The sequence below is a fragment of the Morchella importuna genome (genome assembly GCF_003444635.1).
Source record: "Morchella importuna strain M04M26 chromosome Unknown Morimp01GS062, whole genome shotgun sequence".
In the NCBI taxonomy this organism is placed as follows: Eukaryota; Fungi; Ascomycota; class Pezizomycetes; order Pezizales; family Morchellaceae; genus Morchella; species Morchella importuna.
Window position 1 is genome coordinate 115,549 of NW_025763459.1, and position 15,862 is coordinate 131,410.

General features: G+C 44.6%; 5 protein-coding genes across 5 annotated transcripts; 2 read left to right on the forward strand and 3 right to left on the reverse strand.

Moving 5' to 3' along the window:
- Positions 1 to 2,051: 2,051 nt before the first annotated feature.
- Positions 2,052 to 5,767, reverse strand: LAJ45_11307 (uncharacterized protein; the record flags this gene model as incomplete). The annotated part of the gene is made up of 5 exons (XM_046120816.1): positions 2,052 to 2,229; positions 2,296 to 3,059; positions 3,111 to 3,625; positions 3,690 to 3,788; positions 3,841 to 5,767. The coding sequence occupies 5 exons, from the start codon at positions 5,765 to 5,767 to the stop codon at positions 2,052 to 2,054; spliced, it is 3,483 nt and encodes a 1,160-aa protein (XP_045966017.1).
- Positions 5,768 to 6,384: 617 nt separating this feature from the next.
- LAJ45_11308 (uncharacterized protein) lies at positions 6,385 to 6,842 on the forward strand (the record flags this gene model as incomplete). Its single annotated transcript, XM_046120817.1, has 3 exons — positions 6,385 to 6,506; positions 6,569 to 6,660; positions 6,709 to 6,842. The coding sequence occupies 3 exons, from the start codon at positions 6,385 to 6,387 to the stop codon at positions 6,840 to 6,842; spliced, it is 348 nt and encodes a 115-aa protein (XP_045966018.1).
- A 622-nt stretch (positions 6,843 to 7,464) lies between these two features.
- On the forward strand, positions 7,465 to 8,860 carry LAJ45_11309 (uncharacterized protein; the record flags this gene model as incomplete). Its single annotated transcript, XM_046120818.1, has 4 exons — positions 7,465 to 7,712; positions 7,765 to 8,328; positions 8,395 to 8,719; positions 8,786 to 8,860. 4 exons carry the CDS (start codon positions 7,465 to 7,467, stop codon positions 8,858 to 8,860), a joined length of 1,212 nt encoding a protein of 403 aa, XP_045966019.1.
- An 899-nt stretch (positions 8,861 to 9,759) lies between these two features.
- Positions 9,760 to 11,430, reverse strand: LAJ45_11310 (uncharacterized protein; the record flags this gene model as incomplete). The annotated part of the gene is made up of 2 exons (XM_046120819.1): positions 9,760 to 11,217; positions 11,299 to 11,430. The coding sequence occupies 2 exons, from the start codon at positions 11,428 to 11,430 to the stop codon at positions 9,760 to 9,762; spliced, it is 1,590 nt and encodes a 529-aa protein (XP_045966020.1).
- Positions 11,431 to 13,931: 2,501 nt separating this feature from the next.
- Positions 13,932 to 14,517, reverse strand: LAJ45_11311 (uncharacterized protein; the record flags this gene model as incomplete). Its single annotated transcript, XM_046120820.1, has 4 exons — positions 13,932 to 14,045; positions 14,114 to 14,236; positions 14,289 to 14,386; positions 14,487 to 14,517. 4 exons carry the CDS (start codon positions 14,515 to 14,517, stop codon positions 13,932 to 13,934), a joined length of 366 nt encoding a protein of 121 aa, XP_045966021.1.
- Between the last annotated feature and the right edge of the window lie 1,345 nt (positions 14,518 to 15,862).

A 15,862-nucleotide genomic window follows, 5' to 3' on the forward strand; every position in this document is an offset into this window, starting at 1 on the left:
CCCGCGGCCAGAGGTTATGTCAATATCTGACAAATCCAAACCCACAAAATAAAATAAAAATGAAATAAAGAAATAACACAAACTGAAATGTGTTACGAAATATTCCTGCCTTTTAACTGGTTCTTTTTTCTCTCCTCTATGCAATTTGTCCTCTATTTCCCTTAAGTTGCCCCACCCCATTTCTAATTCCCTTGTTTCGTTGTACATGCCCCCCCTCTGTTTGTCCTATATTACAATATTGATTGGCGGCCGGCCCCATTTAGTCTCCATCTCTGGGGAGTTATGCGAGGGGAACGTGACATTTTTATCACAGCCGATATCGATAGCCATCGCTCCCTTTTGTATTCTCTTCAGCTGAAGGTTTAGATTCCTCTCCAGGATTTACCCCCGCACACCCCCCCCCCCCCCTCCTTCCTCCACACATACACACACACAGAGAGAGAGAGAGAGAGACATTGTCCGTGTGAGGTGATCGTCGAGTTTCTCAATATCGAAGGACTTACTGACCGCGGACACTGCGGCTTGCAGACTCCCGGGAAAATGCGTACACACCTCTTTCATACACTGAAATCCCAGGGATCTTCCAATCTAGATCTAATCGAGAGCTTGGTCCCTGGGATTCCCTGCGACTTGATGGGAAGATAACCCCCTCGATCGTGCGCCCCGTAGTTCCGGGGACATGCATGTTCGGCCCACGATGGCGCGGTGGTATTTAGTAAATTTAGCTGCTTATGGGCTGCGGGCGGTGCATTTACAACCAAACAAGGTTCTTCACGGAGTGAGATTAGATTTTTGTCTGTGAAGGCAATCTTTGCGGCCTAGTCTCCCACAGCACTCATTCTTGGAAGCACACCGCTAAAAATGAAGATAACTGATAATTTTAATGATACGAAAAATTGGGGATGTTTTTGCTATGGTGCCTCCCCTTCCCCAACAACAATAACAACAAAGTACTAGGAGTATGAAAGTAATACTATTTGATTTTAGGAGCTAGTATAATTTTGGTATTCATCACCTTGCTACGAAAGAAGAAAAACTAGGATGATTCACTATGAGAGCAGTACGGGATTCAGTACTAACAGAAAGCCAGTTATCAGTCCATATCACTATCTAGGCTCAAAGGGTTTACGGTAGCGGCGAATCAATTTGAAAGGGTGATTATCTTTGGTCCATCATCACGGAAGGCTGAATATTAATCTAGAGTGGTTCGGGTGGTACGGTCTAGGAAGCATAGGCCGCTCAAGGCAGGCAGAAGCCTCGAGATGCCCCTACCTTTTAATATCTAGATATGGACTATACACAATCCTACTCAAGCAAATCAAAGCGATGCCTTTTAAATACTATATTCAATCAGGCCGTGTCTCCCATTTTTCGAGTGATAAATCATGAACGTGATTCAAGAAATTGCAATTCAATTACATGTATGCAGCCTTGTAAGGTCCGCATACTACATGTATTTAGAAATACGCTCTTTAACTGTGGAACCTTTCCCCTCATCTTGTTGAAAGTTAATGTCTCCCTATGCTGGGCCGGTTTCTAATCCGTCTTTTATGTTACAGTAAGCATACATTAGGTATAGGGTCATCATGTTCATTCTATTCATTCGGAACAATAGTCCCGGGGGCCATCCTTCTAGATAACATGTAGAGCTGGTATAGCACAACATTAAGAAAGAAAAGATGAAATATAATGTAGAATACAATACAAATACAACCAAATAAACTAGAAGCTTCAGAAACGCCACCTCGACATGATCGACATTACTTTATTTCTGCGAAAAAAAAAAAAGAAAAAAAGAAGAAAAAGACCTTTTTTACGCTCCGTCTCAACAATGTCTTCTTATGTTGGATGCTTCTACTCCCGTTTCTTCCTAGAAAGAAGGAAAGGAAAAATGAAAGAAAAAAAAGGGAAAGAAAAAAGAGAGAAAAAAGTGATAATAAATCTAATAAATCCAAAAGTAAAGAAATAAACAAGGAGCCAATAGGGAAGAGGCTCGTCTATACTGATACCGCATAATAAGGTAGATTGCGGAGAAATCGAGTTTGTAAAAATCATTTATCGCTAACTTCGAGGTCCTTAGTATTCTCACTTGTGCTCTGCAGTAACATTTTTGCTACCAATTCCTCTGCCTTTCCCTCCAATGCATCCTCAGATATCCCTCGATCGAGTGCAAGCTTAGTGTTTGCTAACGCAAGTATTTGTTCTTCGATTGTATTTTTTGTTACAAGTCTGTTGTTTGTCAGATTCAAAGTTCAACATGAAATTGGATACAACATGAAATTGGATACAACTTACCTAATGACCTCAACTTCTCGTTTTTGCCCAACACGATGAGCTCGGTCAGCAGCTTGCGCATCGTCATGAGGATTGAAGCTACTATCGAAGATGACAACTTTATTCGCACATGCCAAATTAATCCCAAAACCACCCGCTTTTGTCGAGAGCAAGAAGACCATAATATCGTCCTCCTCATGATACTGATCAATTAAATCTTGTCTGGCATCCACAGGGGTCGATCCATCTATCCTCAAAAAGCCCACGTCTAGACTCGTGAGCACTAGCTCTAGGATATCTAGCATTTGTGTAAACTGGCTGAAGAGTAGAACACGATCTTCTTTCTTTTTGAATTCAATCAACATCGCCTTCAACTGTTCCACCTTACCACTTTGCATCCATTCCTGCTCCTGCAAGGCGTGTTTTCCAATTGTCTTAGGGAAATTAGTACATAAGCGATTGAGTTCAAAGTCATTCATGACCTCCATATCCTCAAGAATGTACTGCTGTTCGCTAGAACGATAAACTTCCTCTTTCAAGATTTCATGAGACATTTTTTTTATTTTCTCGTCGGTGTAAATCTTGCGGAAGAGGAGAGGATGGATAGCAGCCTTCCGGAGCTGCATCATTAGATTAGAAGTAGACTTGGATCCTTTTTTCCCGGCAGCCCGGGCTTCAATGGCCTCTTTAGCGGTAGTTATGTGTTCAACATAAATACTATTTTGAGTAGGGTTCAAAGGACAGTATTCAACGCGGTTGGTCTTGGCTGGTAAATGTTTCAAAACCTGAAGGGAACGTCAATTCATGTAAAAACTGTTATGATAAGAATTGCATACCTGTGCCTTCTTCCTCCGCAATACGAACGGAGTCATCATTGCCCTCGCCCGTTTAATCCTCTGCGCAGATAACAATGCACTATTACTTTCATCGTCATCCGTAGTTTTTGCCTTGTATTTGAAAATGCTAGCCAAGTCCTCCCTCTTCTCACTGAAAACCTCTGGAAGAATAAAGGCAAGCAAAGAAGCCAGTTCCTGAAGATTGTTCTGAAGAGGCGTTCCTGTCAATAAGAGCCGGAAGTTGGCAGGCAGGCGCATAAGGGCATCGTAACGATTAGAAGAACTGTTTTTAAGGAGATGCCCTTCATCGTAGACACACACGTTGAATGCTTGGTCTTTCAAAAACTTCTTGTCAAGCTTGTCACCAGTTGCAAGCTGATAGGTTGTGACAAGTACATTCCAGCCACGATCTCTGGTCAGGTCCATTCGCATCTCTGCTCGTTCTTTCTGGGATCCGTAGTAAGGCTCTACCCTCAACAATGGACAAAAGTTCTGAAATTCACGTAGCCAATTCTCTATAAATACGATTAGAGACATTTTTCGGTCTCGTTGACTAGAACAACAATGACGAGGGCATACCTAATGTAGATGAAGGCACAACGACGAGATGAGGGCCTTGGATACCCTTTTCCAACAAATGTGCTAGAAATGAAATAACTTGACAAGTCTTCCCAAGACCTTGGCTTGGTGTTAGCAACTCCGCCATAGCCCCATGGTCAAAAGATCTTACCCATCTCGTCTGCTAAAATGCAGCTCAATTTCCTTTCGTATAGGAGACTCAGCCAATTGACACCTACAAGTTGATAATCCTTCAAAACAACGCCTTCGCCGAGGTGTTTTGGCTGGTTCTTAAAAAATTGACCCGCCTGGTGTTCCCTCTTATTCCTGATAACCTCATCCCCATCATCTATCATTACTATATCAGAGCTTCCAGCATCTGTAGGTGTTCCAATAGCAGAATCCTTCAGCGATTCAGCCCTTGAATCAATTTTAATGTCAGTCATATCCAGTTCCCCTGCAGGATTATCACTATTTCCCCCAAATACATCGACGCCCCACTTTTTGATGGATTCTGCGATTGGCTTTCCCAATTCTTCTACCCTTGCAATGAGCGAATCCACCGCCTCATATCCTCTCCAGGTTTCTAAACACACATCGACAACTTTGTCTCCAATTGCTCGCGTTCTGGCACCCCTTGGCGCACCCTTTCCTTTTGCCTTAGGTTTTGTAGTAGTATCACTGGAAACTTCTCGAACCTCGTCGAGTGATCTGAACGGTTTTTGGGACAACACAACTTCTGCGATCTCCTCAGTGGTAGCTGCGATATCCGATAGCTCCTTGACGGTACACTCATTGATGTACTTCAACACTTTTCTCTCGAGCTCTCTTTCACCATCTGAATCCGCGGCAGCCTCAGCTGCCGAGTCAGAATCGTCGTCACTGATGGTGAATGTAGGCGCAGGTGGTGAAGAAGATTTATCTCTTGAATTCCTACCGGAACCCCTGACAAGGCGTCTCTTGGTTTTCGCTGGCGGTGCAGGAGGAGACGAGAGGATGGGCTGCGCTTGTGTAGACGACCATTTATCCTTGATTCCCATTCTGGGAACCCTCGCGGCACGGTTCGAGGTCTTAATCTGAGCCATTCCCCGCTTTGGTTTTTCATCGCCGGATAGAGTAAGATCCACCGTCCCATCATCACTGGTCAGGTACTCTATCGCATTGTCAAAGTCTCCTTCTTTTTCAATCAGGGCACTCAAAAGCGTAGAAATCGACCTATCGGGAAGAATCGTTGCCATTCGTTGAACCACTTTCCTGTGCTCTATATTCTGAATTTCCTCAATTGAAACATCCATCAACGGCTTTGCGCGATCTGGATGACGTTGAAGTTTAGGTCGTGCACCAGCAATATTTCCGCCCCCGGAAGAGTACGTGATTGGTGGCTTTTTGGTTATAGAGTCCAATCGTTTGAAAGGCGCCTGCGGCGGCGCAGACCCATTAAATGCAAACTTAGACATTGCGGATTTAAACGCAGACTGCACAGGCGGTGTCTCTTGAATTCTCACAACGTCCGCCGCGTTATCCCTACGATCCCTCATAGAGCTCACAGACGGTACAGGTTTACTCGAAAGAGAACTTTTGAGGAATGTTGGTTTGATGTCATGATCAGAACCATCGTCTGATGAGACTCCGATATACTGTGGCCCTTCATCCGTGAGATCTGTCTTCCTTCCATTGGGATAAAAATCAAATGGCTTCACGCTGCCATCTGCCTGGATAATTGAGGAGCTTTTCAGGGGAGACTGGCGAACCTGTACTACGCGTGGCGGAGAAGATACTATGTTCCTAAATGGGGAGGATGCAGCGACTTGGACGACAGGGGGTTGAGGTATTGAAGGTCTTCCATCAAGAGTTGGTTGAAGAAGCTGTGTGGCTTGTGTGCTGAGTGGTGGGGATGAACCAAGTATAGGGTCTGATTCAGGAATCTTATTGTAGAATGAGGAATTGAGAGGGAGGGTAGCCACTTCATTAGAAAAGAGGTCATCTCCGCTGTCGTCATCTGAATCGAATGACTTCGGGGGTTGTGAAAACTTTCGCCGTTTAGGGGTCGAAGCAGCGGAGGAGTCAAATGGAGAGGGTCTGGCAAGAGACGAAGCCATGATAGTGGCACTGTTAATAGAGGCGGCGGATGGTGTTAGTGGAGTGGAAATAGATATAAAGAGGCAGAGATGAGAGCAGAGAGGGCAAAGATAGAGATAAAGAAGCGCAAGAAAAAGACGAAAGTGCCAGTGGTGATTGATTATGATAATGCCCAAATGAGATATTCAGGTATCTAGGAGTATGGGGGCAGAAGACAGAAACAGAGTCAACAAGCACTGCCGCTAGAGGCAGACCCGAGCAAAGCCAGGGAAAAGAAAACCTTCCAAACCGTGTTTTGGGGTTTTGACGTGAAGTGCAAAGTCGCGCCCAGAAAAAGCAAAAGAACGCGACGCCAAGATATCTTTTCGCGGGACAATTAACTCCCAACTAGGTAAAGCGCAAAGTTGAACGCGTACAGTTGCCTAAGTCCCTAGATGCCGAACGTCCAAGATCAATTGAAGAAGACAACTAGGACTAAAAGAATTGGAAAGAGTATATAATAAACCGTTCGAAGAAGAAAGGGAATACTAAAACGTTGGGATCAAGTGAACTGAGCTCACAGGACAACAAAAACCACTCGCGCTACTTTTCACTGCTCAGCTATCACTACAACTAACGTTTACCATTATCATCATTCATGGCCACCAGACGCCCTGTCAAGACAGAAAAGGACTCTATCAAGAGCGAAGATGTCCCCAGCAATCCGGTATCAGTTGCTGCTGCGAATAAGAACGTTACAGCTGCCTCCGCTGTGCCTAGGTATGTAAAGTAAAAACAAGAACAAGAACAAAACATCACGATGTTCGTACTGACACTTCTAGATCCGTGCTTGTGAAACTTCTCATGTTCACATTTGCCATGATTGTTTTTCCTTTGAGTTCTTACTTTCTTACTATAAACACAATCTTTAAAGGTACTGTTTAGGCCCCTCATAGAGCTTTAAGATGCTAATATATACAAGACCGCTCAAGCAGCAGCACTCTAGCGGCAGCCACCGCAGCTGTGGTTGCAAATATTGTTCTGATAGGGTACATCATTGTGGCCGCGAACGAAGACGATACAGACGGAAAGGATCATGAGAGGAAATCGCAGTGAGTGCAGGCAGGGTGAAGACAGTAGAGGGACCCTATTTAGTATTGAAACATACGCATGCATATTGAGCCCCCAAGTTCTTTTTACATACATGTACTTGTTTCCCCCACCCCAAGTCCCCTGGAGTTCATGGCTGTAGTTGAGAGTTTATGAATTTGGCCCCTGTAATGCCCCACAACCCATGTCTTGGACAACAGCAAAGTGGCACTGTATGATCCCCACAGCGTCAGAAGTACTACTTATAATATTGTATCTGCCATGTTTATGAGTCGTATTAAGTTTTTTTCTTTCTTTTTTTCCCCTTAAAAAAAAAAAGAGTAGGCGCTATTTTTTCCATGCGTGTTATATAACCATTGATTATCCCTCGCAATCTTTGCTATCGTGAATTCAGAATCCACAGTGGGCTACTCCGACGGCAACCTACCACCTATAGCGCTGCTTGGGGGTTTCAGACCGTGATAACAGAGACTCAAACTACATGCCCCACTCTAAGGCATCTTTTGCACTACACAGAACCCTACTCTAGATCTCTGGGGTGGATTATCAATATAACAACTACTACTCCCTCCTGGATGTGATATAATAACAAAAAATACAACCTTCAGATGTACCTGGCTCTACCGCCATGAGTGACTTTCAACGCTCATTCCTCAAAGCAAAGCTCGCAAATCTCCCCCTCGAGCCTCCGATGCCTCGGAATGCCCCGCCACCGCATCTCTCAATGTTTGATGAAGCCGAAGAAGATGCTGCGTTAGGTTACGATGCATTCCGCGGTGAAGTCCCATCATCACCAATAAACGACGACTCTTCCTCCGCTTCCTCTGCTTCATCCACATCAACCATACGTCCTGGCCTGTTCACAAGACCTGAACTGTGTGTTCCACCCTAGCTTCTAGGATCTCAGAGCTAACACGCTATCTTACAGGCCTAAACGAAAGTCAACAACTTTCGAGCCACTCGCCTGGAGTTCCTACTTCTCCCAGAAGCTATATCTTCACTCCCCTTCTACCGACTGCACCTACCATGCCTATATCACTCCCCCGCTTCCCTCTGGTCCTCTCTTTGTAACTCACCATGGTGCTGGCTCATCCGGCCTTTCATTCGCACTTCTAGCATCCTCCATTCGGTCACTCCTTCCCTCTGCTGGTATCCTTTCTTTCGACGCCCGTGGCCATGGCGAGACGAAAACAACTAAGGACGAAGACTTATCTCTCTCAACACTTTCAGGGGACCTTGTATCTATCGTTAACCTCTGTAGAGTGCGCTGTGGATGGGATAAGATTCCAGACCTCATACTAGTTGGCCATTCTCTCGGTGGAGCTGTAGTGGCCGAGGTTGCAAAGAGCTTTGCCCTAGGCGAGAGAGTGTTGGGATATGCAGTGCTGGATGTGGTTGAAGGGAGCGCAATTGATGCGCTGCAGAGTATGCAAACATACCTTTCTACTAGGCCATTGGGATTTTCATCAATGGCACAGGGCATCGAATGGCAGTGAGTAACCCCTCACCCACAATACAAGATAAATACGGGTTAACCCGGTGATTTCCCCCGTTCTAGCACCCGTTCCCGCACAATACGCAACCAAACCTCTGCGCGTATCTCGGTCCCAGCACTCCTTATCGAGGCAGAACCCGCCAGCCCTAAGCCATGGCGCTGGCGTACCGACCTAGGAGCAACCCAGCCATTCTGGGAAGGCTGGTTCGTAGGATTGAGTAAGAAGTTTTTAGAAGCGCGGGGAGGAAAGCTATTAGTGTTGGCAGGCACTGATAGACTTGATCGAGAGCTCATGATAGGACAAATGCAGGGAAAGTATCAACTACTTGTGCTACCTGAGGTAGGGCACTTTGTACATGAGGATGCGCCGGAGAAGTGTGCAAGCGCTGTAAGTCTTCTCTACTCTTAACCCTCTACTTACTGGGTAGTCTACTTACAGCAGTGAGGTGTGCAGTTGGTGGATTTTTACAAGCGGAATGATAGATCCGCCTTGGTCCTTCCCCCAAAGGTTTCGGACATGTATAAATAGTTATCAATTAACAGGAATACTCTACCTCGTACGGGTCATTACTTATTTAACGAAAATAGCTAAAATTTGACCGCAACCGCAACCAGGGGGGCAAGCAGCATATAAATATTTAAACGAACCTCATGAAAGAAAGATCTGAAATAGTGGGTTGGCGACATGTCTTGTGGAGATAGGAGAAAACTATCTGTAGTTACAGCTCAAACCGCCCCCCCCCCCCCCCCCAAAAAAAAAAAAAAAAGCGGTCTTAGCGGAGGCCTTCCAGATCCAATATATTTCATTTATTCTCGGTAAACGGAGATGGTTAAGATCTATATGTAGTTTCCAGTGTAGAATCACCTCGTACAGAGTTCATTTCGCAAAAGCTGGAGATCACACAAATGCTAATTCTATCTGCTCGATGATGGTTGTACGAGGAGGTGTCAATACTTTTAGTTCTGTAGTTAAAAGTCATGCGGAAATAAGACGAGATAGGTTGAAAATCCTAACACCGAAGGTACGTGTGGGTATGTACATGTAAGATGTGGATATGTACCTTATGTATCTAGAATGTAGGCTCGCAATAGTCTTATCAGTACAAAAATCCTTTTTTTAAGCCTTATTTCATCTTATTTGAACCTTACTGTATTCAGAAGGCTATTCCAAGGCTATGATTTTGTGTGGTTCGACGGTAAGATATCGAAGCCAAAAAGGTTATTGCCTTAATAGTATGTCTACAACTGTACAGTCGATGATGATAAGCCAAAAATTACATAACTCTGGTGACTCCTCAATTGGCATTAGACAAAATAATATACATCTTTTGTTAGGGGCCCATAATCTACGTACATGTAATCAAATAAAGGCAAGGGAAAGGGTTTAAAAAAGAATGAATTATCCAAAACCCGTTCAATCAGTCAACCTCAGTAATAGGGCTCTCCGAGACTACCTCTTGAACAGTATGCACCAGAAACATCATCGACAATATCGACTAAGTTATCGTCGCCGTTTTCAACCTCTTTCAAAACCATAAATGGCTCTTCAACTTCTGGCATTGCGGTCTCTGCCGTCTTCGCTCCGAGAACCTCATTAAATCTCGACAAGATAGCATTTCGTTCCATTGGCAGTGGCAACCCAGCACGCGCTTCAAACATAAGCTGCAAAACAACAGCAAATATAACGACTCCTATCAAAGATAGGAAAACTGAGAGGAAGGTCTGTTTTACTATAGAGCTCCCCCGGAGGAGACTGCGATGCCCGTTGTGTCCTGAGACAAGTGGAAGTGTGAAAACGACAACCGTGTTGGCTATAGACGTGCTTGCAAGCTGTATATGTTCGTGGGCAACAGGAACGGGGGAAAATGCAACTTTTGTAATCTGGAAAGGGTGTACTTCGCGGAATGTTTTGACTGTTGCAATCTTATAGTTCTCGACAACGAGAACCTCAACGCTTTGATCTGCACCAGCAATGGAAACAATAGTTTGATGGGGCCCGAGTGAGATCGCATCCATTGCAGTCGCAGCTTTAACATTTTTATGAAGATTTTTTCGTGCAAGACATTTGCCGCTGCCGGTGATGTCGATAAGGAGAAGCTCTGAGCCAGTGCGCGCAGGATGGTTCAAGACTGCTACAATGCACTCTGGACCACAGAAACGCACAGAGCGGAGGCTTCCTTTCATTGAGGTAGACGACTGCCAAGTAATCTTTCGGGGGGGTTCACCACCATCTTTCCCTATAGTAGATGTAACGAAAATCTCCTTCGCAGTGCAATACACTACAAGCCCACCCGCAGATAAGTCTAGATCTGCGCACTCTTCTTTCCCAGGCAGCCGTATCCGTCTCTTTATGTCTAGGCTAGGGGTATCGAGAATCACAACTTCCGACGCTGCTTTGCTTACTAGCCCAGCACCACTACCGATTGCAGCTACTGAACCATTCGTACGTATCAATCTTTGATAGCTTCCGACATCAACAGTAGAGCTAAAAAACTCATGTTGTGAAGCAAGAGAGATAGATGCCGAGTCGGGAGTCTCGGCGGACACTCTGAAAACGCGAAAATGGTCATTTTTCCCCGCTTGCTGCGCACTTTCTGATGAATTGATACCGGCCAACGCCAACCAGCTTCTTTCCTCACACTCATCTAATGTTGTCTCGTGTGTTTCGCTCGTATTCGTTGATGGGTCATTGGGTGGGACCGTTTTCCGCTTCTTTGACTGGTGAGATTTCTCTTCTGATGGTGATAAAGACGAATTTTTGGGAACCACAGCAAGTGACATAACAGCGTCTTCTTGTTTGCTGAGTTCTATTTCCGCTAACACCTTGATCGATACATCGGTTGGAGATTTTTTCACAGTAGGGGGTTCAGAAACATCAAGAAGAGTCTGTCGGCATAATCAGCAACCAGATACATGAAGGTTGTCAAAACGAATAACGCTTCAGATAATCTAGAAAGGAACACGGACAATCTTATTGCCTACACCGCTTCTCCCCTCCCCTCCACCACCACCAACAAGAAGCCGGGCTTCATCAACAAAGGCGGCGCAGAATATAGGATAGGTAAGTGTAATCTTTTCGGATGTGATTGAGGGTGGCATTATGTTACGCTGAGGGCTTGTATGTAATTTGAGGTAATCGTTTGAACTTGAAGAGAGAAGACGGGGAGTTGACCATGTCAGCGTTGAAGCTCAGGTAATATACTTTACACATGCAGTTAGTTGGAGCAATCTGTCCTTGGCAGTGACCACCTAGCATCACATTCAAGCACTCGTTGCGACCGAGGATTCACATGTGAGACTACATGTACAGTCGCGTGCATCAAGTTCTCGCCGTTCACGATCGTTCACGAGCGTAACAACAACCACGACGCCCTCGTTACTCAACCACGAGTGAAGGTGTTTAATAGAGAATACATAGTAGAGTTAAGTAGAATATAAAGAAAACAATTTTGTGACTACCATTTAGTGTGTCCCCCATTGGCTTTGAGACAGGCCTCAACCCTTGATGGCAAGGAGTCTACTAATTTATCTAGCTTTGATTGAGACAATGCCTCCCACTCTTCTTGTGCAGCAATAAAAAGTTCATGTGCACTATGGGGTCTTCTCTCTCTAGAACTCCACCGCTTTTTGAGTGCACTTTTTAACATTCTCAATTGGGTTGAGATCTGGTGATCCAGCAGGCCAACCATCCTTCTTAATCCCATATGCTGCCCTATACTCTTTTGATAGCTTATTCTGATGAACCTTTAGATTATCTTCAATAAGATAAGAGCCTTCCGGGTCTTCTAAAGACCGCCAATAAGGAGCCAAATTGCTCTCAATAATTTCCTCACAGAACTGTTTCGTATTCATGCCCAATTTGTTTTTAGGCGTAGTTCGTTCTGAGGCATTGCGTTTTCGCACTAGTACTAGATTGCACCTAGAGCCGTACTGGAATGCACCCCAGACTTGAATCGTAGTGCGACCGCTCTTAAACGTTGGTTTAGGTGTTTTTCGTTGAGCTGCTCCCCAGGATGATATCGAACCTTTTGACCAGCTGGGTTAGGATCGTACCCAATCTTACACTCATCTGTCCACACCCTTTTTCTCCATTCGCCCACAAGCCAATGCTGCCTCCTACTACACCACTGCATTCTCTGCATAGGGTGACCTGGTCTCATCCATGGCTTGGGCCGTTTGACGTGGAGTATTAACTTGAACTTTTCCGTTTTTAGGAACCTCCTGATCGTGTTACAACAGCAATTGAGTCCCGCTAACTCTTTTATTTTAACTAGAGAAGAGCTCAGCTCATTCTCTACAACCTTTACTATTCTCTTTTTCTCCCATGTGCTGAGGGTAGGTGGTCGCCCAGTGCGGGGTAGTTCATGGGTGTGACCTCGCTTGGCTTGATTGACGATGGTATCAAGAACAGTTCTCACTGGATAGCCAGTATCTCTATGGATTTGGGCAGCAGTTCGGCCTGTATTGTGGAGCGCAATAACAGCTTGCCTCTTGTCATATCTCGAAGGTTTTGCAGAAATCATTATGGGATCGTGGCGGATGGGGGTTGCGCGTGGGCATTGATGGTTGCTATCACTCGGCGTTGAAAGATCATTGCCCAAACGGCGAGAACTTGATGCACGCGACTGTACAATCAAGGTCGAGAATTAGAATCTAGAGACACAGGTTGGGCACGAGACTATCTAGAAATGTACTATATATTTATAGCAAGTGTAGAGTATGTATGATCGGTCTGAAAAGTTTTACCTAGGTCTGAGGAAACTGTAAATGGCCCGGTACATATATCCATCCTTCGGTTCTGTCCCCAATAGATACGTAGAGCTACATGTAGATACAATGTATATAGGTATTTGGTTTGGTATCGTTCCCGCATACAAGATTATGTAGAGTATGTATCAAAATACTCTATACACAAGACTACATGCGTGCATGTAGCTGTGAAAAAAGGGTCTGACAACAAATATAGTAAATAGAGCACTGTTAAAAATAACCGCCTAGAAGTCGTTATGGTCCATTACATGTATGTAGTACTGCCGTTTCCGTTGGGGTTGGGTTGACGTTAGTTGTCAGTAAGGTTCGATTTGTACTATAATTAATTAAGGGGAATCGTCAGGTCTTGTTCCATAATACTTTTGTCAGTTGGCGCAAAATAAGAGGTTAAAAATGCGAAACTACTTTCTTTTTCTCACGGCCGTTCTTTGTACTATAAGTTCACCGTGTTTCAGCCCGCAAGTGAAGTGTACCATGTTTTTCCGATTGTCAACATGAGTAGGGTCTATCCCAACCTCAATGGAAATGACAGTGTGTGTAGCCGGCGGTCAGATTGCTCCTGGAGATTTTTTTTTTTTTAAAAAAAATAAACATAGGGTCATTTAATTACATACAGGCGATACAAACATATGCTTATTATAAAACAGGGAGATACTTATGCCCTCCAATAAAGAATTACAGCTACAGCGACAGACGCAACAAACATGACAAACAGATACCTATTAGACCATTACGCATCAAAGACGAACACAAACAAGCGACCACCAAAAAAACATTTGAGCCTGTATCCCTACCTCGCTTATTACGTACTCATATCTCATGAGCACTAGCTAAGTCGATCGCTTCCTTCCGAAGCTTAAGAGCATCCTCTTAAGCTTCTCCGCAAGACCTTCGTGGGGATTTGCCTTAGTCTTAGGCGTTATAACATTCCCCTCGCCACCCCTCTATGGCAAGAATTAGTTTCACAAATTTCACAGGTAGATATCTAGGACAAAAACAAAAAGGGACACACCCCAGTGTGATGCGCTTCTTCGGGATTAACACTTAATCTTGCCGCATCAGGAATAATATCGTCGTCACGACCAGTAGCCACAGCTTCCTGGCGGGGGGATCCTATATTTCCAGCTCCACCTCTCTATCAAGGTATCAGCTCTAGTATCTCGCAGGGCGGTATCGGACAGACTTACTCCCCCAGAATACGCAGCGCCAGAAGCAGCCGGGTCTCCAGCGCGGCGGATAGCCCCGTCAGTATATTCTGTTTGATCGGGGCCAATATTCCCTTGTCCTAGATTCCATGGACCTCTGTGTCAGCATCGGTCCTTCTACTTGAGGTCCAAACTATGACGTCGCGCAAAAGCCAGCGGTTGGAAGCGAGACTTGTATACCTCCACGGCCATGAGAAACGGTTTCTGTCATCGTATCGTATCTGTATAACTCTCTTCTTTTATTTGTTATCAAGAGGTAAACTAGCGGTAGGTTTGTTTGATGGGTGCGCAGAGTCAACAAGGAGGTGGGCGAGATATTGGAAGGGTTAGAGAGTATTAGACGCGGAAACCAGAACAACAGGCCACAAAAAAGAGGCGGATAGCGCTACTAAGTATGTAGAGAAAGCAATTACAAAGAGTCTATAAAGGCGAGGGGGTAAATAAACAAACATAATTCTAGGGGCCTAAAATGGCACAATCAGACGAAGAACCATGTGAGATCTCATCAGATCCTATTACTTGGAGAGGGGGATAATCAAGTTCTCGGCTTGGCTGATGCAAGGTATTTTATCAATAGATAATAGCTACTGCTGAGTGTACGTACATGCCCGGTCTGTACATGCGATAAAGCAAAATGAGCATAGATACCGATGTTTTTTCTCGGGCAAACCAGGTAATAGCAAGCTTGGAATCGCAGACATAATGAGATGGGAGCTTCGGGTTTTGATCGGAGCCGCCTTATCTTGAGCCAAGGGTTGATAAGGTACGTCGCCAACCCACCGCCCCCGAACCTCTCTGTACTCGGGCACCGAGATGACAGATTTCGAGATGTCATCTTGTCATTGTACCACATGGGTGTTCCGTAAATGGATGAAAATCGACATGTTTAAGGGTCTAATATGATATGAATCTCGCGAGAAGCATTCGACCAAGAAAATGCGTGTGACATGTAGAGTAGCTACATGTACTTCATATATTGTTTAACGAAAGAACCCGAGAAATCCCGTTTTTATGTTACAGGCCTTATCAATCACTGTCAAAGATGCAATCCCGACGAACTGGAAAGATTGAGTCCATCGTCACTTGCAGTATGCACCCTTAAGCGACGTCGCTCTTGTTACTCTAGTGTTCTTGGTTTTAATTTAAAATACCCAACCTAAGGAAACCTCATGTAGGTAGAGTAGAGTATCTACTGTACATGTGCCGTAAGAATAGGGCGTAACAATCAGAAGTTTTAACGGTGGTGTTTAGATAGCAAGTTCAAGCAAAGGCATTATTTAAGGTTGTATGCGATCTATGCGGGCTGAGATTGCGGACCCAAGATCACTACAGAGAATCTTGCATATTGTTTCAACATCAGCAGGGGATAAATCACAGCGAAGTGCAGCACAACATTGTGTCTGGATGATGTAATGCCAATTATAGATCATAAGTATAGATATATGTACTAACTTACATGTACATGTATGTACATACATTTGTTGAATAAGTTGAGGGTATGATACATAATATACTGTATATATCACAAGGCTAGATGTCATATTCCTCAGAAGGCC